Source organism: Sorex araneus, chromosome 3 (genome assembly GCF_027595985.1).
Source record: "Sorex araneus isolate mSorAra2 chromosome 3, mSorAra2.pri, whole genome shotgun sequence".
Classification (NCBI taxonomy): Eukaryota; Metazoa; Chordata; class Mammalia; order Eulipotyphla; family Soricidae; genus Sorex; species Sorex araneus.
In genome coordinates, this window is record NC_073304.1 from 86,067,152 (window position 1) to 86,093,245 (window position 26,094).

Sequence of the window (26,094 nt, forward strand, 5' to 3'; positions counted from 1 at the left end):
GATCTTGGGCTCGGGCGCCCGAGGAGAAAAACCAAGTAGCTGGCCAAGCAAACCTACCCCCGCCACCACCCTTCGCACCGTACCCCTCCCCCCCAGGCCCCACCACTCCCCGCACCGCCTCCCCCGGCCGCCTCGTGCTGCCCCCTGCGTTGGGACGACCGACCCACGGTTCTGATTGGTCGGAGAGCGGGAGGGGGAGCCGAGGGCCGGATTGGCTGGCGGGGCCAGCGCAGGGCGGGACGGCTGATTGGAGGAGCTGGCCGAGGGGCGCGCCGCTGATTGGCTGGGGACGAGGAAGCAGGAAGGAGGGCGGCGGAGGCTCCGCTCTCGGGGAGTTTGTGGGGGAACAGCGAGCGGCGTAGCGGATCCCAGAGCCCGGCCCCCGCCGCCTGCCCGTCCGGCTGCCTGCCCCGCCCGTCCGGCCCCCGCCGTCCGCCCGCCCCGGCCAGGCGCGCCCGCCCCCCCGACGGCCCCGCCCGGCCGCGGCCCCCGCTCCGCCCGCCCGGCCCCGGCCCCCAGGAGGAGGCGCTGACGCAGCAGCGTGGAGCCCGGGAATTGAGCGCCCCCGGGGGGTTCCAGCCGCCGGATTCCAGCCCGGCCGGGGCCTGCGGGCGCCCAGAGCCGCGCCGTCCGCGCCGCCGTCCCGGTGAGCTTAGGGGCCGGGGTCGCGGAGGTGGGGGTGGAGGGGGGGAAGGGGCGAGCCGGCGGGAGCGAGCGAGCGAGCGAGCGAAGCAGGCAGACGAGTGAAGCGGAGAGCACCGGCCGCCCGTCAGCGCGCCCCAGCGAGCGCGCCGCGCCGCCGCCCCCGCCAGCCCGGGAAGGGACGGACGGACGGACGACGCGAAGCAGGTGCGGCCGCCCGCCCGCCCGCCCGCTCGCGCCGCCTCCCTCCCCCGGGTCCGGCGCCACGGTCCCGCCATCGGGGAGCGCGGCGCGCCTCGAGGTGACAGCCCCTGGGGGCCGCTCGCCGCGCAGGCCGGGGGCGGGGTGGGTGGCGGCCGCGGGGTGGCAGCTCGGCCGGGCGGCGGCGGCGGCGGCGGCGCGAGCGTCCCGGGCCGCGGAGGGCGGGAGGACGCTGGTCGTTTCCTCGCCGCCGCGGCGGAGCCGGCTCGCCCGGGAGTGCGCGGGCGGCGCGGCCCCCACCCCCCCCGCCGCGCCCCCTCCCCCCATCGCGGTCCCCGAGGCGAGGGGCCGCGGCTGGGGGCGGCGCCGCGGGGATCGCCCGCTCTGGGTGGGGGGCGCCCTCCCGCGCTGGGAGCTGACCGGTTATTGCTGGTTGGGGGGGGCGGGGGGCAGGGGCCGGGGCCGCGGCCGCGGCTGGGGCTGGGGGGAGTGTAGACCCGACCCGACCCGATCGTGCTGGGAGGAAGGGAGGCGCCTGAGAGCGAAGGGAACCGGTTCGCGGAGCGAGTGTGGGCCGCGGGAGGCCCGGCGGGGACCGTGCAGAGCGCGGTGGCTGCGTCCGAGGTGGGGCGGGGGGTGGGGGGGTGATCGAAGTTGTCAGACCGCCTTCAAGTGACAGCGGGACCCCGTGCTCGCCTCCCGGCCTCGTCCTGCCCTGCCCGCCTCGCCACCTCTCCTCGGGGGCCGGGGGGGGCCGGGGCAGGTCGGGCCCAAAGGGGCCCGCTCGGCGGTGAAGCGCCGGACAAAGGCGGCGCCGAAGCGGGCGCAGGTGGTGGCGTCGGGGAGGGGAGCGGGTCCCCGACGAGGGGCGGGCGGCAGGGCCGGACTCTGCCCCAGGGAGTGCGGGGGCCGGGAGCCGGCCGGCAGCTCCTGCCGCACCGGCTCCCCGCTCCAGCCGCGATCGCCTCGCGGCACTGGGGGAAAGTGGGGTCGACCCGCCGGGGCAGAGGGGCAGAGGTGGGCTGTGTGCACATGGTGGGCCTGGCCGTTCTCCTTTCGGTTGCTGGGCTCGTGGAGGCAAGTCCGGTGAGGTGCTCTCGAGCCTTCCAGGAATGAGGGGGGTCTGAGCAAGCAGAATCTGCACATAGGCAGAGGTTTAACCCCACCTGGACCCCTCCCAGTGGCCCATCGTGGACTGTCCTAGAGTTCAGAAGACCAGTTGGATTGGTGACTCTGCTCCAATCCCTCAAATGTGCTTCAGCAATCCAGCCGCAATGGCCTTCAGCACTTTTTGCCGAGGGACCTTCCTCAGCCTAAGGAAATGAGAAGCCGAGTTTACAAACCCAGGCAGAAATTTAGTGATTGAATTAGCAGTATCCAGCTCTTTTTCTTTGTGCTTCTGGGCCGAGTTTTCCTCTCCATCCTCAGGTCTTCCCCAAAAAAGGGGTGGTGGATGGGAAGCACCCCAGAGAGACCACATATCCTGGAGGGACACCTCTCTCCATGGCCAACTGGAGGGCATTTAGTAGCCACTCACCGGCGTCAGCTGGGAGTGCTCCTGACTCCTCTATAACCAGCTCTATGGAGGATGCTGTTTTCCCACTTATCAGAACCTGTTCAGAGCTCCTTTGCCCCAGCATGTGAGCCCATACATGCCCAATGGAAGAGTCGGGACCACAAAGACGGGAGACTCAGACTTGCTTAGAGTGTGAACTTTTGCTGAGTATCTCTGGGTTCCGGAAGGTGATGAGCTACCGCTGTGGTTGCTTATGTTCCTACCCGAGGGAGCCGCCTACCAGCCATGCTTAGGATGGACATGGAATTAATTCATGGCCACCCCCAGCCCACTCTCCAGGAGAATCTAGAACCCCATCTTGGGTGGAGTTGAGGCTTGTGGGAAAGGGTAGTATTAGCTCAGGCAGGATACTAAAGTTTGTTCAGAGAGAATCTAATTGTATGTCTTAAGCGTTAGAGGACGAGGAAGAGTTTGATCACCTCAGTGCCTTCTCTGGGGCTACACAGTGTGTTTCTTTTCTTTCTTTTTTTTCTTTTCGGGTCACACCCAGCAATGCACAAGGGCTATTCCTGGCTCTGCACACAGGAATTACTCCTGGTGGTGCTGGGGGACAATATGAAATGCTGGGAATCGAACCCGGGTCAGCCGCATGCAAGGTAAAAAATGCCCTACCTGCTGTGCTATCGCTATCGCTCCAGCCCCAGTGTGTGTTTCTTTTGGTAATCGAAAGGGGACGTGGTCTGGTCATTGGAATATTGTAAGAATTATGCAAACAAGGGCACACTCTGTGACAGGCTCTAATCTGCCCACGACTTCTCTGTCAGTCAGACCAGGTGTTGAGGGGGATTTGCCCTGGAGACTGGAGCCAGAGCTGAGGTCCTTCATTCTTCCTGCTGTTCTCTGTCCAAAGCAGGCCTGTGATGATGTCACAACCTTCTTTTCCCTGCTGCTTACTCTGGCCCCTCTGATCCAGTCTCTGCCCAGCTGCTAGATAGTTCTTTCTGAAGCACTCCTTCCCCCATCCACCCTCCTATCTACGAACTCCCCTTCTCCCGCAGTCTGACTTCTGCCATCCCTAGTGGCTCGCCAGCCGTGCCATGCACAGTCTCGCCCGCTCTTTGCTCCTGCTGCTTTCCCGAGGCCTTGCCACGGGAGCCCCTTGCCTTCCTCTCCTCCAGCCTGAACTCTGTTCACCCTTTGTCTTGCCACCACCACTCAGGACAACTTTGCTGGCCTCTGCAGTTGTCACCCTGGAGTTTATAATGTGGTGACTTATTTATTTTTTATTTATTTATTTTTTTGCTTTTTGGGTCACACCTGGCAATGCACAGGGGTTACTCCTGGCTCTGCACTCAGGAATCACTCCTGGTGGTGCTTGGGGGACCATATGGGATGTTGGGAATCGAACCTGGGTCAGCCGCGAGCGAGGAAAACGCCCTACCCGCTGTGCTATCGCTCCAGCTCCACATGGTGACTTCTTGAGTGGTTTTGTCGGCTGGAAATTTCTTAAGAATAGGCTCAGTATGACAGTTTAGCTTGTATGTATGCCTGAGGATTCCAGAGTTTCTGTTACTATGCTGTGGTTTTGTTGAACGCGTAAATGCACAGTACTGGCAGCTTAGTTGGGAGCAGGGGAGACCTTCCCTATTTCCCAGGTGCATAGTGTGGTGTCCTTAGTGATTTCTGACTTCCTGTTAGAGGCACATGAGCATTTTTGAGGGTGCTCTGGCATGGAGAGCAAATGACATTTGGCTTGCTGTTTCTCATGCTCTGGCTGCTGAAGACTGCCCTGTGGATTGCACACCCTGTATCCTATAGACATGAATTGGGAAAGGGCTGTAATCCTGTTTTCCTCCTACCCCACCAAGCTGTTCTCTCCACCCGACTTTACTGCTCTTATGCAATTTTCCTTGTTGTCCATGTTAAACGAATCCATGTGTTTTATCTCTTCTCAATCCTGGGTGTAAATGAGGGAGAAGGCAAGGTTCTGAGAACAGAAAAGGATAAGACTTCTAAGGTGGCTTGTACCCGGGACTTTTGGTACCAGTGTTGGGACAGGTGCTTGAACGGGACAGAGTAGACATAGGATCCGCCCCACACAGGACCCACCAGAAAGGACAGCTATGATTCCAGCTCTCTCAGAACTTCCCTTTATGTTTACCATCAGTGCTGGACCATGGGGGAAATGGGAATGAGGACTGCTGACTGGTTTGAGTCTAGACAGTGAAAAAATTAATTCTGCATCCATTGCTGTTCCCCCAAACCTTCCTTTTGTGCCCCAGTTTGATGATTAATGGACCAGCATTTCCCTTCCAAGCGGGAAGGCCACCCCTCACAGTTGCCATGGCAATGCAGACCGCTCCCCCGTCAATTAAAAAAAAAAAATCCTTACTACTCTCTTCGTGCTTCTACTGTATCAGAGACAGGCAGCCTCCGAATGCATCTCCTGGGCGCACGCAGTATCCAGGCTGGCGCTGCTGCGGTCTGTCCTAGGACACGATCCTTCCTGTTTCTGGGGTTTTCCTGAATTTCACTCAGAGCAGATTGTGCCTCTTTTTTTGCATTCACTAGCCCCTGGGATACTTCTGCGAAGAAGCAAAGTCATGTTTTTAAAATATATCTGCACTGCAAATTAAAAATGAGAAAGAACCCTCTTCTGTAGGGGTTCAAAGGGCAGGGGGTGGGGGGAAACTTCCACACTTCTGGTATTTAGAGATCTGCTATTTAAAAGTTGGGAGAGCATCTGATATTCAGAAAGGAAGTTTCGGTAAACCAGGAAGGAATTCAGCCTCCTGATATACGTAATTCACATCGGAGTTCTTTGGGGATTTTCAGTATACTTTCATTCTTCCCCATTTCTCTGTCCGAGCATTCTGGAGCACTTGTGTATTTTCATTTTATCTGTTCTTATTCTTCTTGGCCTTGCTTCAGCAACATCTGGCCTCGGCGCCCTGTCGCAAGGTGAGTCATTAGAAAGGGGAGGGGAATCTTAAGGAAAAAAAGTCTCTGGAGTTCAGACGAGCTTGTGTTGAACTAAAGCTCCCACTGAAGCTGCTGGGTTTATGGAGCATTATACGAACAGCCCCAACATTAAAGGGCCTCCTTTTTATGAATGGGTTGTGAAGAATGTAAATAAAGCAGCATCTCTCAATGGGAAAGCATTTTACATAAGCAGCACTACCCTGGCCCAATTATTTATGGGAGTTCGCTAGCACTGTCTGGCAAAACATGCATTTCCTTTGTGAACTTACCATTGTGCTGTGGAGGGATGAGGAGAGTGTGTGGCCTTTCTGGGGGGCAGCCCCGGCACGCCCGCTCTGCACATCCTCTGCCTTGGCTAGAAGTGCCTGTGAACCCTGAAAAGACAGAAAATACTGTGCGTAGTCTAGATTAGGGGGAGTGTGGGGGGCTATGTGTGTGGCGGGGTGGGGGGTGGGGAGATCAGAATCAGAGGCTCCCGAAGCCTGAGGTCCTGAGATTTCTCCAGCTCCTCACCCTTTGGGCTGCTGTGACTTCCCCAGGACCAGGGGACAGGGAGGTCCTGCACGCTGAAATCCTGACAGGTTTTATGGGAGGCACCTAACTGGAGTAAAATGAACTGGTTTGAATTTCAGCTCCTTTATGTTTCCCCTGCCCACCTCCTGGTACCGCCGCCACTAATGAGCAGTAAACCTCCTCACAGGAGGAGGAGGAAGAGCGGCAGCAGTGTGAGGCTGCAGACAGCCTGCTTGGGGCCAGAAGGCCCCACAAGTGCCCTCGCTCCACTGAGCCAGCGCTGCCGAGCTGCCGAGCACCACCAGCTCAGCCCTGGGGTTACTCTACGTGTGTGTGTGTGTGTCACCAGCTCAGCCCTGGGGTTACTCTGCATGCGTGTGTGTGTGTGTGTGTGTGTGTGTGTGTACACATATGAACGTATGTACGCACATGCTGCAGCAAAGAGAAGTGGTATTGGTATTTTCTCCTACGGGACATGGTCTAACATAGCATTTTCACCCTGTGGGCCGCCAAGGTATTCCGAAGGGGTCACAGGTGAAGATCTCGTGTGTGGGAGATCACAGCTACAACATGAGGTGGCCAGCTGGGTGGGACAGGAACCGGAGGTGGGAAGCGAGGTCCAGAGGGGGCCGTGGTGGGACACAGGTTGAGAATCACCCGTGTGGCAGATGGCAGCCAGAGAACTGTGGGTTTGGTGAGCAGGCTTCAGGGCAGAGTCACAGGAAGGACTTTGTGCCGTGTCCTGGGAAGGCCGTTTTTTTTTTTTATCCAGATTCCATTTTCCCGGAGGGAAACACCTGCAGAGTGGTAGGCCATCCCCCTGATTGAGCATCCACAAAGAAACAAAACCAGAAACATTGTTCTTGAGATCCTAGCAGGCCTGGCAGGAGTGGGAGAATGGGTTTATCTCAGCCTCTGCAGTTTGAAAGGGCACCTATTTCCGAGGCACCATGGCCGGGTGACCTAAAGCAAAAAAAGTCAGGTGACTCCTCTTGGTTGCCAGGGCAAGTGTTTGGAGGAACGTTAACGTTTCTTTTCTCACGGGCTGTGGGGGCCAAGGTGCTTGGAGATCCTGTCTTCAATTAACGGAGAAAGAACATATGCATCTCCTTTGTGTCACCCCAGAATATTCCCTGGAATCTCCCCTGGACCACTCCTGCTTGCCTGCTTGTATTATATCTGTAGTGCCTGTGTGTCGTCGCTCCCCCACCCCTCTCCCCACCCGCCACCCGCCACCGCCCAGCCCGTTAGAATCTTGCTGTTTCCCATTCTTGCCTTTGAAGGAGAGAGGTGAACCCATCCTGAGACAGGTCTAAAATATTTTGGGCGTGGGGGTTCACTTGGTTAATCCTGTTCACATCTTGCCAGGTGGTTTAGAGATGAATTATTATCGTTTGGAGGATTTGGGGTCTCACCTACTGCTGTTCATAAGCTACTCCCAGCTTCTGGATCCTTCATATAGTGCTCAGGGGAACTGTGGGTGCCGGAAATTGAATCTGGCGCTTCCACATGCTCATAGCCCTTAGAGCCATCTCTCCAGCCCTGAGAGATAATAGGCTACTGCTTGCTACCCAGGTACCCTGATAGGTATGCTGTAAAGGAAGTCACCTCTCCATTCCTCATTTTTGTTAGGGTTGGCAGGTTGTCTCGTGTGTGTGTGTGTGTGTGTGTGTGTGTGTGTGTGTGTGTGTGTGTGTGTGTGTGTGTGTGTGTGTGTTGGGGAAGGCGTTCTCTGCTGTGTGCTTCAGGGGCTCACACAGTTTGGACAGAAGGTAAAAAAGAAGCATTAAATGGATGAAATGAGTAAGAGGTGATCTTCAGAGGAAAGGTCGCAAAGGGGCAGTTATGTGTCCTGACCTGTGAAGGTGGTTTGTTCGGAATGTGATTCCCAGAGTTGAGTTTTCATTGCAGTCTGGGCTGAGGGAAGGAGATTTTATCTGAGGTGAGAGACAGACATAGTGAGATGCGTGGGGACCTCCCTAGACCCCTTTTCTGGATTTACTGTGAAACCCAGACAACATACCTTTGGAACCCTCACACCTTTCAGGGCTATAAAATGGTTTTGCTTCAGAAGTGTAAGGGGCTTATTAGAAACTTTGAGGAAGCTTTTCTGTTGAAATAATTTCTAAAATTGCATTCCCCGGCCAGTCCACAGATGCCTTTTAAATTGGAGGACAGCTTCAGTTCTTTTGCGGTGAAAAATCGGGAAAAACTAAATAATTTGTTAATGCTGGTAATTAAAACTGTACTGAATGGTCATGTTGTTCAGTAATGTCAGAAGTGAATACAGCACAGAGAAACAGGATTCAGCCTGCGAGTTGATCTCGAATGTCGGTCTCTGATCCAGCTGCTACCTGTGTTGCGGGACAGGTGTGAGCCGGGATGGCCCCCACCACCACCCAGGAGTACAACAGATTTGGCTTTGTTATCTCTCTGGACCTCTTGTTTTCCCTGGTTTCCATGGGATAACACCTTGGTCCTGATGGTTGTAAGGATAAATGAGATGTTGAAGGGAGCATGCTTTGAGGGTGGGGCCGGACACACGGTGCTTGGCTGGCATTAGGTGCCCTGTCAGACTCGGAGCCTCAGCGGTGAATCAGGAATTAGCTATCCCGGACATTTAAGGGATTTGGAGACCTACAATGCAAACTCAGATTCTTGGCTGCTGAATTCACCTTAATATCTGTCACATTCTTTGACTTGACACGAGTGTGTTTCTAGTGCCACATTTGCTCACTTAGTGGTTTGGAGTAAGAAGTGGAATGAGTGGAATATTTACCTGAAATAGCTGGGCAGGTTGAGAGAGAAAAGGCAGTGGGTCATAAAAGAGGGTTGTGCTGTGTAAATATGAGACTGTCTGCAGTCACCTGACTGAACTGTGGATTAGGTTGAGGCATGGGGGTGTGGGAAGATTTGGGGGTCAGAATGATACTGCAGTGGGTAGGGTGCTTGCCTTGTGGTCAACCAGGTTCGATCCCCAGCATCCCATATAGTCCCCCAAGCAGTGCCAGGAGCAATCCCTGAGCACAGAGCCAGGAGTAAGCCCTGAGCACAGTTGTGGGAGGCACGAAAAACAACCCCCCCCAAAAAAAAAGAATTTCTTGTCCTAGGCTCCAAGAGTCACTAATTGAAGGTACAAATTTGGCAGTAGACAGATTGGCAGCCAGATCTTGTTCATTTGGTTCTTTGCTTGTTTTGCTTTTGGGGCCACACCTGATGGTGCTTAAGCTTTAGGGCTTACTCCTGGCTCTGCTCAGGTCACTCCTGGCAGGGCTTGGGGGACCATACAGGGTACTGGGGATTGAACCCAGGTTGACTGCACAGAAGGCGAGTGCCCTATCCACTGTACTATCTCTCCGATCCCAGTCTCAGTTGAAAAAAAGGATGGGCTTTAGTGAGGAGGCAGGCAGAGACCCCCTGCCTCCATTGAACTTGTGTTCTCACAAGAGTGGTACTTGGGTGTGAGTTGGGCTTAGGTGCCCGTAAGTCTCTGTTGGAGGGTCTGCCTTGTGGTTCTGCTCCTGCTTGGAGAGTGTGAGGAAGGTGGCAGGTCTTGGGTCTTGGTCAGAGGTCAGCATTTCAGAGAGCAGAGCTCCCGTCTTGGCCCCCTGACCAGTTTCCTGTCTTTGCACAAGAGATAGCACCTCCAGCCTTGACAGGTCATCTTTGAAATCTAAGTTGTTGGTTCCTGGAGTGTTCTGGTGGTTGAACCAACACCTATTCCTTGCCATTCCTGGGCAGGTGGCCCAGCATAGACTTGTGATCTGTTGTGTGTTTTTGAAGAATGGTGCATCAGTAACTCGAGCTTTCCTCCTGGTTTTGCTGTAGTCCTGTTGCTGAGCGTTGGGATTCCCTGTCCCTGTTAGTGTTCTTGAGGTCTTTTGTCTGTCTTTTTGTCACACAGGGCCCTAAACCCAGGGCCTCACACATGCAAGGCTTCTGCTCTGCTGTTGAGACACATCCCTGGCCCCTATTGCTGCTTTATTTCGCCCACATGGTTACAGCTCAAAACAAATGAGTCCGGGAATTGATTTGTTTCTGGCCCAGTGAGGCAGAGTGGAGTCGGGGGCCAGGGCCTGTGGGAACCTTAGCCCAGAGCTCACTCATCCCCCAGCCTGAAGTGTTCCTTTATGGAGCCGGAGGAGTGGGTCTGGGAAAAGTTGTATTTGTGTCCTGCCTTAGACCTTCCCTGGCGTCACTCCCAGTGGTGCTAAGGGGCCCCGTCTGTGGTGCTGAGGAGGAGCAAACCAGGGCTGGCCGCGTGCAAGGCAAGTGCCTTAACCTCTGTACTCTCTGGCCCTCTAATGGCAGTCTCCCCCCGCCCCACCCCCTTCTTCTCTCTTGTCCTCTTAATTGCAGTTTCATTTAATATACAATTCGAGGGGTCCACTTTATAGGTTTCAGAATTCTTCCTACCCACCTTGCTGAAGTTTCTCTTGACGTCTCTCCGAAGCCAGAAGCCAGGGGAGGTACTGAGTACTTGTGTATGACCCCAGCTATTGTAGTGGGATAGAAAGTGGACAGCAGCAGCAAAGATGGGACCTGGCTGTGAGACCAGACCTACTGATGCGGGGGACCCTCCCCACCTGCGCTGCTGCTGCTGCTGGCCGCTCTGGGCTCCTGGGCGCCCCTTTGGGAAGTGAGAGGGACAGGTGGCCCAACAGCCCATAGTTGGGCCTCGTGCTTTCTGGAGGCACTGTCAGGGGCGGACCTGAGGGTCCGAGGGTAGTGTGTACACTAGTCTGCTCAGACCAGTTTGCCCTTTGGATGGGTGCTGTGCTTCCTGCCTAGGTGTTTGTGGCCCCCTCCCTGTGCCCACCCCACTGCAGAGCAAATTGAGGGCCTGGGCGGTGTGTTCTGATGGCGGTGGCCCCGGGCTGGTGAGTGGAATAGCACCGCTTCTAGGGACATGAGCAGCTGCTGTTCGGGTGCAGTGGGTTGTAGCTTCTGCCCCTGCCCTCTTCCTGGGATGTGAACCCCACCTGCACAGCTCACCCCGCACTTGGGCTGGCATGAGAAAGGAGCAGCTGGCCATGTGTCCCCCAGGGAGGACACTTGGGTGGTCTGAGGGGACAGATAGTGCAGGTGTGGGTTGAGTTTTCGGGTTTCTCCTGGCACAGGCGGCTTCCTAGCTGCTGGAGCTGCTGATTCTGGGAATGGCACGTGCCCTCTGTGCTTCTCAGAGGGCTGATTCCCCCGATTCCTGCAGGGCAATGCACACCCTTCTCAGCCCCCCTTCACATTGGGCTCTTTCTGGTGTTGTTTGAGGGCCACAGCCTGGCAGTGCTCAGGACTTACTCCTGACTCTGCTCAGGAATCGCTCCTGATGGGCTCTGGGGACACTGGGTGTTAGGGACTGAACCTGGGTCTGCCACATAGAAAGGCAGGCACCCTCCCTGCTGTTCTATGTCTCTGTCCCCCATCAGTTTCCTTCTGATGCAACTAATTGATTTATGTCTTAACTGCTTTTTAAAATTTGATTTTGTTGGGGGCCGGAGCAATATCACAGCGGGTAGGGCGTTTGCCTTGTACGCAACTGACCCGGGTTCAATCCCCGGCAGCCTCTATGGTCCCTCAAGCACGCCAGGAGTAATTTCTGAGTGCAGAGCCAGGAGTAACTGGGTGTGCCCCCACCCCCCAAAAAATTGATTTCATTGTGTTTTTTGTCCTTGACGTTGGGGATAGAAGTCAGGTCCTCACACATACCAAGGTGTGTGCTCCATCGTTGAGCAATGTCCCTGGCCTTGCTTTATATGTGGTGCTCACATAGACTTGGCTGCAGGGGTAGCACCTTGTGTAGGTGCAGGGAGCACACTGTGTACGGACCTCATGGTCTCATGCCTGCAAGGCAGCACACGGCCACTGAGCCACATCCCCTAGCCCTGCTGCAGCCGTATTAGATGAGGACTCAGAATTTGAGAACAGTTGGGTGAGTTGTCCCTGACAGGCAGAGCTGGCAGTTCAACCCAGGTCTGCCCAACTCAAAAGCTTTTACTCTTTCCACTTTACTAGCCTTTGGGTATTCAAGAGATACCAGCCACGTCTTTACTGGCATTTCATGGGAATTTTAGCAGTGTCACCTCTCCACTTTTCTGTAAAATAACATCAACTGGGGCTAGAGAGATAACACAGCATATAGGCACTTGCTTTTCACACTGCCACCCCTGGTTCCATTCCCCAGCACCCCACAAGGTCCCTGGGTCCCTCCAGGAGTAAGCCCCCAAACAAAAAATAGCGACTCATTTTCGTGAACAGGAACTTGTCTTTGAGTTCCTATGCTTTTCTGATAGGTGCTGCAAGAAACTCAGTCCTTGTAAAAAATGTGTTACCCTCTAATTCATTCACTCATTCCCCACTTCAACCTCTTTGTTGTTGCTGTGATGATGTAGGATTGCACATAGACTACTGTGCTCCCACGTATTTTTGTTTATGGGGCCATAGCCAGTGGTGCTTGGCGGTCGCTCCTGCCAGGGCTGATGGTGCGAGTGACTGAGCCCAGGGTTCCTGCTGGCAGAGCGGGCAGGCACCCCAGCCCTCTGAACCATCTCCTTCACCCCAAGTGCTGGGCACACCGTTAACTGTGGTGCTTGCTGGGGATGGTGCTTGCATCAGATCCCAGGGCACACACAGTGCGGGTGCAGTGCTTGCACACGTGTCCTCAGGGACTCAAATTCTTGAAGCACATAAGATGTGGGCGTGTTGCTCGCTGGGGCTTGGCTGCAGTGTTTCTCGGTTCCGGGAAGTGACCTTGGCACAACTTTTTAGTTGCAGTGCTTGTGGCGATTGCACCCCTCTCCATGGTGTTTGCACACACTCAGCCTCGGTATGGCTGGAAATTGCTTGTGGCACCAGGTGTCACAGAAACCAGAGCTGCCTGGATAGGACTCAGCACATGTCCCAGGGGTTCGAACTTGTGGTCACGTTTGCACGGCAAGTGCTCTGAGCCCCTGCAGAGGGGAGCAATGCTGAGCCCAGTGCCAGTTGTGTGACTGCAGGTGTCACTGGAGGGAGGTAGCTTGGATCAGGGCCTGTGCAAGCCCTCCCCAGTGACCACCTGTTAGGCCTCAAGTGCCGTGGGTCAGAGGTTTAGGAAGGGCAGTGGGCTCCTGAACTAAGGATGGAATTAGAGCTGAGCAAGTAAGTGAGAGCTGTGGCCATGGCCGAGGACTTTTCCTGCCTCTAACGAAGCTGCAACAGGGCTAAGGGATGTGGCTCAGCGACCGTGAGCTGCCTTGCAGGCATGAGCCTTCCTCCTGCTTCTGCTTAGGCTAGCCTAAGTGCTGTAGGCTTGACCTGCCTGCTCAAGCCCCCAGCCTCATTTGCCCAGTGCTCACGGAGCCACAGCTTCAGGGCAGAAGACAAGTCCTTTCCCGGTTTCTGGGGAAATAACTTTGCAGGCAGGCCCTGGGGTGCTGAGGCTCAGACACCCCCTGGAGCCCTCTGGTCTGCAAGTCCCTCCCCCACCCGAGCGCCTTGTTTTCCCTCTTTAGCGGGAACAGCCGGTCCTAGGATAACTTGGTTTTGTTCAACATTGTTTCTTATAATGTTCTGGAGAGGGGGAGAAAAGCAGATGTTGAATGGAACCCAAACCAGGTTACCCGGAACCAAGTTTCCTGAAGCAGGCGTTGGCCATTCCCACGAACAGGGGCAATGACATTAAGTGAGAACTCGCTGTACACCTGTGTTTGGGGGTTGCAGCCCGGGGTCGCTGGGTCAGAGGACTTAGGAGCCTTCCTGGCAGGAGCTTGGAACATCAGGTGGGTTTTCTCTGATGGGAGCTTGTTTGACATGGTCGAGGGAGCCGTAAGATGCCCGGGGACAGGGAAAGGGTCCCTCCCGCACACTTTCTCCTCCTCCTCCCGGCCTGCACTCCCTGTTCCTGGCAGGAGGGGAGAGTTGGGCCAGTGGACATGGGAACCTAGCCTCTGCTTTCCTGGGCTCTCCTCCCCAAGGACCTGGGCCCTCCCTGTGCGTTCGAGGGGCCCCAGCAGGCGAGGATCCCCTTCCACTCAGTCCCACCTCGGGGAAAAGCTCTGGCCGGCTTCTCACATGTGAGGCTTCAAAGCATGACTCACACTTGCTCTCCTCCGACTGGGGTGCGGTGAGGCCGGCAGCAGAGACCCAGGCCTCTCTCCTGGACTGTGAGTGAGTGAGTGCGTGAGTGGCGTTGTGACACGGCGCCACATGAAAGCTCGGCGCTGTTTTGCAATGAGCTCTCGGGTGTTTTTAGTGGGTGACAGGCTCCTGCAGATGCTCGGGCTGCTAGCAGGAGGCTCTTGGGCTTCCTTTGGAAACGTCACTCGCACCCTCTGATTTACCCTTCCCGGGATCAGGGGGTCGGGGACATTTCCCAGGTGTCCCGGAGGAACCAGAGCCCTGAGGTTACTGTGGGAAGCAGATTTCCCAGGGGCCCAGCAGGGCTCCCTTCCCTTGCCACTCCCTGCTTGGGATTTGGTGGTGCTGAAAGGGAGAAACGGGGAAGCAAGTGTTCCAGAACCCAGGCAGGCCCTTGCCCCCGTGTCTACCCGTTGATGGGGAGAGGACACGCCTCTCGGCCAGCAGCTTGGGGCTCTCCTGGGGAGCACCTCCTCCCTGCGCCAGGCCTTCTTTCTCTTTCTCTTTCCCATCTGCTGCCTCTTTGCTCTGTACTTGGTGTCCTCAAAGGCCACAAGTCCAGGTGACCTCAGCCTTGGCCCCCAGCCATCCCCACGCCTCACTCTGGTAACTTGGGGCCTGTTGAGGGGCTTCAGCCCGCCAAGCTGTTTGGAGGGTTCGTCTCCGCCTCTCCAGGCCTTTGTGGAGAGGGGAGGGTTCTTCTGGGGCTTTCAAAGACGTGGGTCCTTGGCTGCCACTGTTGCTGCTTGGGCAGCATGGGTGCCCTGTGCCTGAGAAGGGGGCTGGGATGCTTTGGAGAGTGACAGGAGATGGTGCTAATAAGCATGCCGCATGCATGGCCAGCATAGGTGGCCGCCCAGATTAGAAGCAGGACGACGTCATAGGGAGCCCAGCGGCAGGGGGGCAGGGTAGGAGGTTTTCCTCTGTGTTTCAGGAATGAATGGATTGGTCTCTGGCTCTCTCTTGCCTGGGCCTGGTGTCTGGGCAGTGGCAGGGCCCCTGCTAGTGGCCCAAGCAACACCTGGCACGCTGCCTCCCTTTTCCAGTTCTCCAAGTCCTTTCTTAGGTAGAGTTGCCCACGCTGCGTGCAACCTGAGGTGCAGAGCTGCAGAGCTGCAGCCTGGCTCCGGGGCCTGGGTCCCAGCCAGCCAGCCCAGCCCAGCCCAGCCCAGCCTAGCCCAGCCCAGCCCAGCCCGGGGCCTCCCCGCGCTTGCTGGGAAGAGCTCTGGGGATTCCCTCCGAGGCCTTAGAACTGGGGCTTTCAGGGTTAAATCCTGGCTCAGCAGGGACTGCTCGGGTATAGTGAGTATGAATAACAATAGCAGTGGGGAAATTAAGCTGAAAAGCCGGGGCCTGCTGGGTGGGAAGGGGCTCTGTGCAGGATGCCCTGGGAGGGCAGAGCCTTGTCTGGCACCTTCCTTGGCAGAGCCTGGCTTTAGGTTGGGAGTCGGTAGGGAGAGAGAACAGCCCTGTAGACCCGGCTTGTGTCCCCGCCCCCCTCTGCAGTTTTTTTAAATTGCTCAGGCCCCGCCCCCTTTCCAGCCCACAGCTTGCTTGGGCCTCTTCATTCAGGACAGGGCCCAGGCGGCCCCAGGTATGTGGGGTGGGAAAGTATGTGCCACGGAGAGTTTGGGAAGGTGCCTGGCGGGTTACGGTCAGTCAGTGGGTGTCTCTGGGCATCTGTCCTGTGGCTTCTCTCCCCCGTACCTGGCATCCTGCCCACCAGGATGGGGACCTGGGGAATAGAGCTGGCCTAGCCCAGAGCTGGCCTAGCCCGGCAGCCCCAGATTTCCCCTGGCCGCTTGTTCTTCCCTCTGACATCTTCTCCATCTTTGGCTGGTGGGGATTTGTCTGATTATTCCCGTGTTTCCTCTTGGGAAGGCTGGCCCTGCCTTGCCTTCTGCAGGCTCTGTGGGGCTGCCTGAGACCTGCTTGCACCCTTCAGGGGCTTTACTGGTGAGGCTTGGGTTGTGGCTGTCCCACTGTCCCTCCAGGTAGGGCCCAGCTGGCAGATTCCTTGTCTGGCTGCTCCTTGTCGTAATCATCATGTGGCCCAGCTACAAAACACTCCCGTGGAGGAGCTAGGTGGTGGTCGAGGCTCCCACCATCCGTGGCCCTGTCCTCCAGCGGGAGGAAAACCTGAGAATTTTGCCCCCCCTCTTACTCCTTTTGTCTCTGACCTTGGGGTCTGCGTTGCTCAGAGAGAGGCGAGGCTAACCAGAGTGGCCCAACCAGTGCTCACACAGCTGCTGGCAGCCTGACCCCGTAGGACCTTTGCCTTCTGGAAGGGGGAGAGCCTGGACATCCAGGCTAGAGAGGGGGACGAGAGGCCAGGACTGCCACAGCGGGGCTGGCTGGGCTGCACGGGACAGAGCGGCCCAGGGAACCCCTCTCACCGCCGGCCTCCTTTTCTCCGCTCTGCAGATTGGAGGTGCTCCATGACACACACTCGGAGGAAGTCCCTTCCCATGCTGAGTTCGGGCCCCCCTGGCCGCCAGGAGCCCCTGCAGGTGGAAGGCAGCAGTATGGATCAGGGGCCGGAGAGAGTTGAGCCCGGCGTGCCTGAGAGTCCAGGGCCCCTCACGGGGCGCCGCAAGAACTACCCTCTGCGCAAGCGCCCCTTGGTTCCCGAGAAGCCCAAGACCTGCAAAGTGCTGCTGACCCGCCTGGAGAATGTCGCTGGGCCACGGAGTGCAGATGAGGCCGACGAGCTGCCCCCTGACCTGCCGAAGCCGCCCAGTCCAACTCCCCCCGGGGAGGAGCCGGGCCTGGTCCAGCCCCGGAAGCGGCGCCTGGCCTCTCTCAACGCCGAGGCCCTCAACAACCTGCTGCTGGAGCGGGAGGACAGTGGGGGCCTGGCCAGCTCGCGCCGTGGCCGAGGAGGCGGGGAGCCCCCGCGCAGCCGGGAGCGGGACCGGGCCCCTGGGGGCTGGCCCTCCAAGAAGCGGCCCCGACCTGGGGACCTCGGAGAAGGCAGTCGGGACCTGTCCCCTGAGCCGGCGCCGGACGAAGGTGCCCGCCGAGATGGGGACCCGGCTCCCAAGAGACTGGCGAGCCTGAACGCAGCGGCCTTCCTCAAGCTGAGCCAGGAGCGGGAGCTGCCTCTGAGGGCACCGCGCGCCCACCCGGAAGTGGATGTGCGCGCCACTGAGCCCTCGGCACCAAAGGCCCCGAGACCCAAGTGGGCCAAGGTCAATAGCAAGAACTATCCGAAGGCCCGGCAGGGCTCCAGTGTCGGGGAGAGTGCAGGCCCACCAGGCTGGCAGGAACACCCTGAGGAGCCATGGCCATCAACCACCCCCCGTGGGCCCTCTGCCCAGCCACCTTCCCAGCCCCGGAGCAAGGCTCTGGAGAGCCCCTTGGGCCTGCGCCCCCACCTGCCCCAGCTGATGGGAGGGCAGGCCGCCCTGAAGCCAGAGCCTGGGCGTCCGGGGGAGGAGTCACCTGCCCCTAAACAGGAACTGCACCAGCCCTCCTTCCCTGCCCCCCAGCTGTCCCCCCTGCCCATGCCTGGCAACCCTGCCGACTACAGAGGCCTGTGTGAGCGGCCGGAGCTCACGGCGCTCGGCAACCTCTACCTGTACTGCGGCCGAGACGGGCTCCAGTGTGGGGGCTACTCCTCCTGCCCCATGCTCCCTGAGGGCAAGCTGTCCCCGGTGGCTGCACCTAGCGAGGGGCTTCTCCTGGCCCCTAGCTCCGTGCCCACGGGGAGCCCTTTCCAGCACCCTCCCTGGGGCGCTCGCTACTGCTCCAGCGAAGACACTGGAGTGAATGGCTACGGCCTCTGTGAAATGTTGTCCTCGTCGCTTTCCCACATCAGCACTACCTGTGTCGGCTGCCCCTACAAAATGCCTTTTGCTGCAGGTAAATCTAGAGTGGGGGCGGGGGGGTGCCAGGAAGTCTCTGAGGCCCGGTGTCCAGGCAGAGGGGCTGTGGTTGGAGGCAGGGACTTTCTGGGGTCCAGCTTCAGGGTGGGTGGGGAGCAGCCGTGAGATGAGAGGAGTCCCCAGGTTTGGGGCCCCAAGTCTTGGATTGCTCGTGGGCAGGGACCACTGTTGAGCCGCACTCTCCGCTGGTCTCTGTTGAGACTGGCAGGGAGCTTTCTCCTCCTCACCGGGACACCCCTTTGGAATAGTGAGGCTGGTGCTGCAGCTCTGGCCGGGCTGGTCCCGCCCTCCTTGAAGTCCCCATCTCCTACACGCCACCCCAGGTCAGCATTCCTGGGGAGGGGTGTGGGCACCAGGCCCAGTAGCTGGTGCCAGCTGTAGTACCTGGCCCTGCAAGAGGTGGTGATGCCCAGATTCAGCCTCTCGTCTTCGAGGCTGCGCCTAGTGGGCCCTCTAAGAGCACATAGGCAGAACTGCCTGGCACAGAGAGATGTCGGGGCCCCTGGCTTTGCCGCCAGACCCACATGTCCCGGGACTGTGCTGTACCCAGCGAGGGACCTCTCCCAGTTCCGCAGTGATTTCTCTTCCTCCAGACTGGCAGGAGTGTCCTCAGGAGCCCTTCCATGCCCGCCTCCGCTCCCCCTGACCCCTCGGGGGCGAGTTTCTCCTAGCCATTGAGTCTGCCGCGATGCTGATGTGGGGCCAGGCCTTCCCAGGGCTCGTGGCCGCCTCCCCACACCCCTTCTTGTAGGGGTGCTATAAAACAGTTTTATAGGCCAGCTGACTCTGGCCAGACTGGTTGTTTCAGGTTCTGGGGTGCGTTGGGGCTCTCAGAAATGAGAACAAGCTTCTTGTCTTTTTTTTTCCTCTAGAGCCCCTCTCCAGGTTTAGAGAGTAGGTCCAGATGCACCCAGAACCCTCTCACGCCCTTACCCTGGGACCCCAGTGACCATCTTGCCCAGGCACGCTTCTGAGCACTTCTGAGTGAGCCATGGTTCCGGAACCAGATTCCCCAGAGTGCGGTGCTTGGCCGTGCTTCTGAGCTGGGTGCCTGGGGTGCCTCAGTTGCCTTAATTGTAAGACGTGCTCTTGGTACCAGCCTTAGAGGGTTGGTTCTGCAGGCAAGATGAGTGACTCCCCTAGGAAACAGTGTCAGCCTCAACGCTAGCTGGTGATATGGCGCCAGGTGACACGTCACCCAGCCAGTCAACAGGCCTGAGATTCAGAGCCAGGCCAGTCAGCCTCCAAGCCCTTGCTCCTGAGTCGGGGGAGACCTTTGAGATTGATTCTTAAGTTGCAGCTGAAGGAGCTGTTGCTGTTTTCTCCTCTGCCGAGAAACCAGAGGGGAAGAGGGGAAGAGGAGGCTTCTGTGGGCCCGTCTTTGAGGGCTGGCCTGCACTTTGTGCCCCCGCCTCCCAGAGTGTACGGGCTGAGAGCAGAGGGGCTGAGCGGCCACGATGCCATCATTCCACCCTGATCCTTCCTCCCCTCTCCTCAGAAGGCTGCAGGTCTCTGGGCCAGCTGGAATTTCCTCTCCCGGAAGCTGGCCACCCGGCCTCACCTGCCCACCCCTTCCTGGGATGCCCTGTACCCAGCGTGCCACCTGCAGCAGAGCCTGTCCCCCATCTTCAGACGCCCACCTCCGAGCCCCAGTCTGTTGCCCGTGCGTGCCCACAGAGCGCCAAGCCTCCCAGTGGCTCCAAGTCGGGCCTGCGCACCGGCCCCAGTTGTCGGCACACTGTGAGGAGCAAGGCCGCCCGCAGGCCCAGCCACCCCAAGCAGCCGCGCGTCCAGCGCCCACGCCCCCGGCGCCGCCGGCGCCGCCGCACTAACGGCTGGGTGCCCGTCGGGGCTGCCTGCGAGAAGGCGGTCTATGTTTTGGTGAGTGCCAGCTCAGAGCTGATGGGACGGAGGGTGGCAATGGGGACATGAGAGCCGCAGGCAGCCGGGTCCCGGGAACCCCTGGCTCTAGCTCCCGTCGAGAGAGACCAGAAGTCCCGGTTGATGTGTACCCCAGGAACAGGCCAGGCTGGCTCAGCCTGCTCCCCACCCCCTGCAGGTCCTCCTCCGTGCACCTCAGGGAGGGGTGCTGTCAGTCACAGCTGGTGAGTGCCCCCTGTGAGAGTAAGGCCGTGACATGAGCTCCCACCCAACCCCCACTGTCCCTTCGGTCCTAGATTATTCTTTTTTGGGTGGGAGGGGAAGCAGGGAGGGCCATTCCCAGTGGTGCCCAGGAGTTATTCCGGCCCTGCTTTCAGGAATCACTCCTGGCAGGGCTCAAGCGACCATGTGGGATGTCGGGGATCCAACCCAGGTTGATCGTGTGCAAGACAAGCCCCCCTACCCGCTGTGCTAACACTCTGGCCCTCAACCCTGGGTTATTCATCAGCAGATTGACGTGGAGACTTTTCGATTAATGTATATATGGGGCGGGGGGGTGGGGCGGTAAGCTGACCGAGAAAATGAGCAGGTACAGGGTTGATGGGGATGGAGGAAAGAGTGTTGTCTAAAACGGAGCTGTGCTGAGTGCTTCCAGGTGCCAGCACAGAGCTGAGATCTTTGCATGTGTGCCACTTTGATTCTGTTCACGGCTACGGGGGGTCTGTACTCCATGGTCCCATGATTGTCCTCAGTTCACAGATGAGGAAACAGACTTGGTTAACTAGTCCCCGAGGCTACAGTGGTAGGTTTTTTCCTCTTCTTTTTTTAAAATTTATTTATTTATTTTTGGCTTTTTGGATTACACCTGGCGATGCTCAGGGGTTACTTCTGGCTCTGTACTTAACTCCTGGCAGTGCTTGGGGCACCATATGGGATGCCAGGAACCGAAGCCAGGTTGGTCTTGTGCAAGGCAAATGCCCTCCCCACTGTCCTATCTTTCCGGACCCTACAGTGGTGGTTGAAGGTCAGACTCAGATTGTTTCTGTAAGAAGCTGAAGGGCCTGCCCAGTGTGGGGGGTTGAGGGCAGATCCGCAGGCCACCTTCCCACCCCAGTTCCATGCCTTAGCCTTGCTTCAGCTGTGGGAAGTGCCCATCCCCCCTCGCCCCCGATAGCTGGTGAGGAGGAACCCTTCCCATTCTTCGTGGGTTGGGTTGGGGAAAGTGGAGCGAGGCTGTCACCCCCCCTTCAGCCCCCTTCCCCACGTCTGAGCGGCCCCACCAGCCCGTGTGTGACATTGGTTTGTTGTTCAGGATGAACCGGAACCAGCCATCCGAAAGAGCTACCAGGCGGTGGAGCGGCGTGGAGAGACCATCCGAGTTCGGGACACTGTCCTCCTCAAGTCGGGGCCACGGAAGACATCCACTCCTTATGTGGCCAAGATCTCCGCCCTCTGGGAGAACCCCGAATCAGGTAAACGCTGTCTGGAGTTTGACCCGGCTCTAGTGCACCCGTGTTCTTGGCACAGAGTCTGCAGACAGCCTTGTGACCTGGGTGGGACCGCTCATTAACCTTTGTGGTCTCCCAGGCCCGGCCACCTGTCCCCACACCTCCCCTGTCAGTGCCTGTCCCCTTCTCCTGTGCCTCCCAGCAGCATTCCAGGCCACTGATGCCGGGCTGGGCCTCAGGCCGGGGGCCCGGGTGGCGGAGCCTGCAGGATTGGCCCTGGCGTCGCAGCTGCTGGCTGAGTCTCCGGGGCAGGTAGCCAGCCTGCCTGCTTGCTGCCTTCTAAGTATCTCTGGAGCTGCCAGCTCCAGCCGCGACTGCTTCTCTCGTCCCCTAGGAGAGCTGATGATGAGTCTCCTGTGGTATTACCGACCTGAGCACTTACAGGGAGGCCGCAGCCCCAGCATGCACGAGGTGAGAGCCCTGGCAAATGGGTCGGAGAGGGCGAGGGGGTGGCTGGCACCAAGGCGACGGCAGCGCTGGGAGGGGCCCTGCGCCGCAGCAAAGGCCTGGACTTGTCCTGCCCACTAGCGGGCAGCATGGTGGCAGGGCTGGGGTTTTCACTGCTTAGCACAGCCCTCCTCGTGCCACAGAGGGAACAGGCATCTTGGTGTAGTGAAGAAACTGGGGGCAGGCAGGGGAGTGAGAATGGGAGCAATGGTGGGTGGGGCCTCGGCAGCCATCTACAGCCCTAGAAGGGGGAGCCTCCTCAGAGCCCCCAGCATCTCACTGAGCTGTGTGCACGGTGGTGCCGTATAAATGCCCTCCCAACCCCCCTCCCGCTAACCCCCCCCACACACACACACACACCACCACTACCACACCAGCCCTTTTTGTTCACCCTCACTGGGCTTTTCCTGCTAGAGGAAGGTTGGGACCAGTTCCTTTCCTCTCCTGGCCTGGGGGTCAGGGCTCAGGAGGCTCAGGACGGTCGTGGTTGGAGCTGGCGCCTGGGAGCAGTGGATGGGCTAGGATCCCTGGCCTTGTGGGCACTGCCCGGAGTGGCCTCTGCTGGGTGCTTCAGTCCTGGTAACCAGCCTCCCCTCTCTCCCCTTGAGCCTTTGCAGAATGAAGTCTTTGCATCGCGACATCAGGACCAGAATAGCGTAGCCTGCATTGAGGAGAAGTGCTACGTGCTGACCTTTGCCGAGTACTGCAGGTGGGTGGGGCCCCGTACTCTGGCTCGCCTCTCCCCTCAGACTCCCCCTCGTGCTATTTAGGGGCCATTAGGACCCTCAAGAGGAGCTCACTTCCGGGGCCTGACCTCCCCCAACTTTGTTCCTCGAAGTCCATGTCTTTTACCACCTGATGCTTTTAGGAAAAGGAAAATGTTGTCGCACTGAGGCAAAACGGTTGGGGTGAGGGGTCAGGGGACGGTGCCGGTTTTGTAGATCAAGAGAATGGGTGGTGACGGGGAGGGAGGCCCTGGCAGACGACTCTCAGGTGGCCAGCAGGGAGACCGCAATGCCCGCTGGGGATGGAGGCAGCTGCAGCCTTGCAGGGTGGGAGGGGATGGCCCAGTTCCATGCCTGCGAAGAAGACTGGTAAACGGTACAAACGGTGTGTCCCTGCAGATTCTGTGCCATGGCCAAGCGCCGAGGCGAGGGCCTGCCCAGCCGCAAGACAGCACTGGTGCCCCCCTCTGCGGACTACTCCACCCCACCTCACCGCACGGTGCCCGAGGACACAGACCCTGAGCTGGTGTTTCTTTGCCGCCATGTCTATGACTTCCGCCATGGCCGCATCCTCAAGAACCCCCAGTAGCCTCCTCACGCCCTTGGGGGGGGGGCTGCCCACGGGCAGGTGGGGCTCAGGGCAGGAGGCACTGCTTGAAGCACAGCACTTGGTTCAGGGGCCATGGGAGCCTGCGTTTGCTGCCTGTGGTTCTCTGGGGAGGGTGGGGTGGGGAAGGGGAGGGCAGGGGCCCCTGTGGGTGCTGGGCCCCCTGGGAGGGATGGGGAGGCCAGGGTTTCAGAAAGCATCGGAGCCCTCAGCTTGGCCCGGGGCCCTTCTCTTTGGTGAGGTGCCCGCCGAGACTCCTGAAGATGCAGTCTTCCCTGCGAGGGGCCGGCCTGAGGGCAGGGGGCCGTGGGGGCGGGCCCTTCTGTCGCCTTTCTAGGGGGAGTGAGTGGGAGCCAGCTTTACCTCACCCACTGTGACCCACTGCTTCCTCGTCAGCCTGGGCCAGGCTCTCCCAGATTCTAGCACAACTCCGAACTCGGGCTCGCCCCTCTGAGGCAGAGAGAGCCAGAATCTGGCTTCCAGAGCACTGACTTCCTGACTTCCGCTTCCTGGGCCTGGGCCTCTCCCTGGCTTTTCTTTTTTTCACCCCTGCAGTAGCCCCTGGTGCTGGGACAAGCTGCCCGGCCCTCGGTCTTGGGTGTGGCCGGCTGTATGGGAGTCAGCTTCCTGCCTCCCGCCCAGGCCCGGCCGCCCAGCAGGTCTGGCGTTCCCGAAGTTAAACTGATCATCTTGGGGTGGGGTACAGGGGGCAAGGAGATTTGCTACCTGATTTATTGAAGACTTTTCCTCTTGCCTTACACTGGAGGTTCTAGGAAACCTCTTGCAGAACTTCTCGTATGACTCTTCAAGCCACACCCACCTGAAATCAAACCAAAGGAGTGCTGTGGCCCCCCTGCCCCGCCACCCCTTAGCCTAGTCTCTTTTGTAGATTGCACTAATTTACATCCCAGCGAGAATCAACACTGTATCAGTCCACAGACCTGCTGAGCTGCAGCCACTCACTGTAGGAGCTAAGGACCTGCATTTTCAGTTTGTTCCTACGGCCCAGGGGCCCTGTTCTCACCTCATGCCGCTCCCCAGAGTAGATTAGGAGGCTCAGACCCCCTGTTGTCGCCAGGGCTCAGCCCTGGTGGGGCTCCCCCCCAGGAGAGGCAGGAAGCAGCAGCGGGTTCTCTTTCCTATTTGTACCAAAGAGGAGCACAGTGGGGAGAGGAGCACCAGGGCTTGAGCTTGGCCCTGGGAACCTGCTCGGGAGCACTTCCGCAGGGCCAGCTCCAGGGGACTGGAGCTGAGGAAGGCCGCGCCAGCTGCTCCTCCCTCATAAGGGACAGATGGACCCAGCAGGTTGAGGAAGAGGCCCCGGGTGAAGGCCGCTGGACAGGCTGGAGAAGGAAGTGGAAGTGAATCCCAGGGCCGTTCCCAGCAACTCCCAGCCCCTGTCCCTGCGAAGGTGGCAGCTCCTCATCAGTCCTGGGGCTTGGGGAGTCCTGAGGCCTCAGGAGTGAGTTGACACGTGGGAAGCCCAGCCCGAAGCCCAAAGGGAGGAAGGATCTCGGGTCCTCCTGGGGTGAGGGCGTCCCTGTGGGGAAGGCATTCTCCCTGGCGAACAGGGCAGTGAGAGGTCAGCAGAGTGGCAGCAGGTACTCTGGATCTTGCTCATTCCCAGGGCTCCAGGCTCTGGCTGGCACCTCCCCTAGCAGGAGAGATCGAGGCCCCTTCTCCCAGGAGACAGGGTCTGCTGCCCAGAACTTAAATGCTTTTGAAATCTCGTAGATGTGGAAATATTTTTTCGAACCTGAAAATGCAGCTGGTAGAATTTCAATGGAAGCATAATTCATGTAAAATATATTTTAGTTGATATTTTGTAAAATGCACTTTTTGTGTGTGTCGACCCTGGTTTCTCAGATCTGTATTTCAGTGTTTACAAGGGAGGGAGGACCTTTCCTCGCCTCTCTTTTGACAGAGATTAGAAGTACTTCTTTAAGAAAAAAAAATAAATTTGAGAAATTGTATTGATTTAGAAAAGGAAAACCTCCTGCGTGTCCTGTCATCTTTGTGTGTGCGCGTATGCGGAGGGGATCACCCGCTTTGTCTTAGGGGGGTCATTCCTAAGCCTGGTAGTGCAGGGCTTGTAGAATCCCATAAGCAGTGGGCTGGGAAGCAGATGGAACGGTGATGTGACAAGGAATGGGTACTCAGAGCTCACTTATTGGCCTCCTGGGGGCCAGAGCCACCTGTGTGGGTTGCCATCCGTCACTCTGCCTATGTGACCTTGGTGCTTGTTCCCAAAGTTGGCACATTATGAAGATTTTAACCTCATCCCATTTGTTCATGCCTTTGGGGCAGTGATCACAGAAATTGCCCAGGGCCTCAGTCTTTAGCCCCAGAATGGAGCCAGAGTTTGTGACTGTCTGAGCCTCTGGTCTAGCCCGACCCCAAGCCCTGAGTGTTGCCTGCACTCGTGTGGGGCAGCTCAGAGGCCGCATGGCTGTCCAGCCTGTACCTGCAGTTCCTGAAGGAAGGTCCCTGGAGCAGCTGTGTTCCTTTGGGCTTTGTCAAGTACAGACCCCCTCCTCCTGCTGGGTTCCCTTTACACAGCTGTCTGCACTCCGACCATGGAGCCCCAGGAGAGGTGGTATTCTAGCACCAGAGATGACACACTGGGTCTTACCCAGGGATTCCCCCAGAGAAAGCCGCTGTCCCATGAAGTCCCTGAACTGCTTCCCCGACTGGGACTCTCCCACACAACCATGCAGACCATCAGTGGCCAAATGATCAAAAACCTTTTCAAAGGTATTGTCGCATCTCTTCGTACAAATGACTATACTATTTTAAAAGGTTTTTTGGGTTTTGTTTTGTTTTTGCTTTTCGGGTCACACGCAGCGATGCTCAGGGGTTACTCCTGGCTCTGCACTTAGGAATTACCCTCAGCCGTACTCGGGGGACCATATGAGATGCTCGGAATCGAACCTGGGTCAGCTGCGTGCAAGGCAAATGCCCTACCCGCTGTGCTATCACTCCAGCCCCCCAAAAGATTTTTTTCAGTAGAAGGTAACACTAGGAATCTGCTTTCAGTGTTCTTGGAAGACTGAACTTAATCCAAACTTGG

General features: G+C 58.1%; 1 protein-coding gene across 3 annotated transcripts; it reads left to right on the forward strand.

Annotated features, from left to right (window-relative positions):
• The first annotated feature begins 313 nt into the window (after positions 1–313).
• BAHD1 (bromo adjacent homology domain containing 1) lies at positions 314–23,117 on the forward strand. Of its 3 annotated transcripts, none has more exons than XM_055132418.1 (7): positions 314–646; positions 16,394–17,833; positions 19,355–19,737; positions 21,050–21,209; positions 21,580–21,656; positions 22,301–22,401; positions 22,817–23,117. In XM_055132418.1, exons 2-7 carry the CDS (start codon positions 16,408–16,410, stop codon positions 23,004–23,006), a joined length of 2,337 nt encoding a protein of 778 aa, XP_054988393.1. In that variant the 5' UTR covers positions 314–646; positions 16,394–16,407; the 3' UTR covers positions 23,007–23,117. The 3 variants fall into 3 exon arrangements, with proteins under 3 accessions (XP_054988393.1, XP_054988396.1, XP_054988394.1); XM_055132421.1 differs by having other exon boundaries at positions 315–646; positions 22,310–22,401; XM_055132419.1 differs by lacking the exon at positions 314–646 and adding an exon at positions 726–849.
• Positions 23,118–26,094: the final 2,977 nt, after the last annotated feature.